We start from the raw sequence: 1,534 nt of genomic DNA, 5'->3' as shown, positions 1-1,534 counted from the left end.
TTTAATACATTATATAATATTTATATTCTTTATAAATTATTCAAAATATTAAAATTTAATATATATAATTAATAATTGTTATTATATACATATTAATAAAATAAATTATTATATTGTATCTATTAAATTTTTTTTATTTTCATATCATTTTATTCTTATATTTATCTACTTTCTTATTTTTTCGTTTTCCTATTTCCTATTATTATATTTATTTATTTATTTTATTTTATTTTATTTTATTTTATTTTATTTTATTTTATTTTATTTTATTTTATTTTATTTTATTTTATTTTATTTTATTTTATTTTATTTTATTTTATTTTATTTTATTTTATTTTTTTTTTCCGCTATTATCTGTCCATCAATTGTTTTTCTTTTTTCTTTGATTTTACAAGATATGAAACTATAAAAATTGCAAATAGAAGTATTAAAAATATTGGTATTATTTCTGGGTTTATTATAATGATATATAGAAAAATGTATTTAAGTAAATAGGAAATTCCAAGAGCTATTCCAGAAGCAATAAATGCACAAAGAAATGTAATTAAAGAAGTAAATGATACAATACTTATGGTGTCTATTAAAGACATTGGTGAATTTGCTTCACTGAATTTAGATGCAAAATTTGTCTTGAACATATTTATTGATCTTCTGATTTTTTTCATACAAAGTTTGCAGAATATTTTTTTTTTTTCAAGAAATGGATTAATGTTTTTATTAAATATATATTTGTTATGAACATGATTTTTTTTATAATATGATTTAATTTCATTATTAGTATAATGATTTTCATAAGTATAATCTTTATTACTTCTTTTGTATTTGTTTATTTCAATGTCATATAATTTTAATTCTTCATCTAATTTTTCATTATAGAGTAACATATCACTTTTGTTTTTATTTATTTTCTTGTTCAAATTTCGGAATTTTGTCTCATTTATTTTGTTATCTCTGGATATTAATTTTTCATAATTTGCTAGAGATCTATTATTTCTTATACTGGTGCCTATAATATGGGGATTATTCTTTATGTTTAATTTGTGTAGGGTGTCCTAAAAATTAAAAGAACATAATAATAAATAAATAAATAAATTAATAAATATGAATTTGTTTATATTAAAAGTATTAATATAAATAAAAATATACACAAATAAATATAAATATATAAATATATACATATATATAACAATATACAATTATGCGTATAAGTGTAAGCCGTTACTTGATGGAGTATTAATAAAAAAATATATTTTATAGTTTTTAAAAGTATTTTCATTTGTGAAAAGGACATCTTAATCTTTTATTTAAGGAATATATGTTTTAAGAATATTTCTTTGTATTTTTTTATATAGTAATATAGCAAGTATATATTATGGAAATTATGTTTTTCTACAAGTACTATGTTTTCTGTTTTTGAATATTATTACTATAGTTTTTATAATTTTTCTTAAAAACATTCTTTTTGGATTATATACATACATACATACATACATACATACATACATATATATATATATATATATATATATATAAG

The 1,534-nt window shown here is 16.2% G+C and overlaps 1 protein-coding gene across 1 annotated transcript; it reads right to left on the bottom strand.

Annotated features, from left to right (window-relative positions):
- Positions 1 to 350: 350 nt before the first annotated feature.
- PRSY57_0300200 (exported protein (hyp13)) lies at positions 351 to 1,291 on the bottom strand (the record flags this gene model as incomplete). Its single annotated transcript, XM_012905633.2, has 2 exons — positions 351 to 1,052; positions 1,223 to 1,291. The coding sequence occupies 2 exons, from the start codon at positions 1,289 to 1,291 to the stop codon at positions 351 to 353; spliced, it is 771 nt and encodes a 256-aa protein (XP_012761087.1).
- Between the last annotated feature and the right edge of the window lie 243 nt (positions 1,292 to 1,534).

Source organism: Plasmodium reichenowi, chromosome 3 (assembly GCF_001601855.1).
Source record: "Plasmodium reichenowi strain SY57 chromosome 3, whole genome shotgun sequence".
Lineage (NCBI taxonomy): Eukaryota > Apicomplexa > Aconoidasida > Haemosporida > Plasmodiidae > Plasmodium > Plasmodium reichenowi.
The sequence above is the reverse complement of the archived record's forward strand: the minus strand, read 5'-3'. Positions and strand labels throughout refer to the sequence as shown.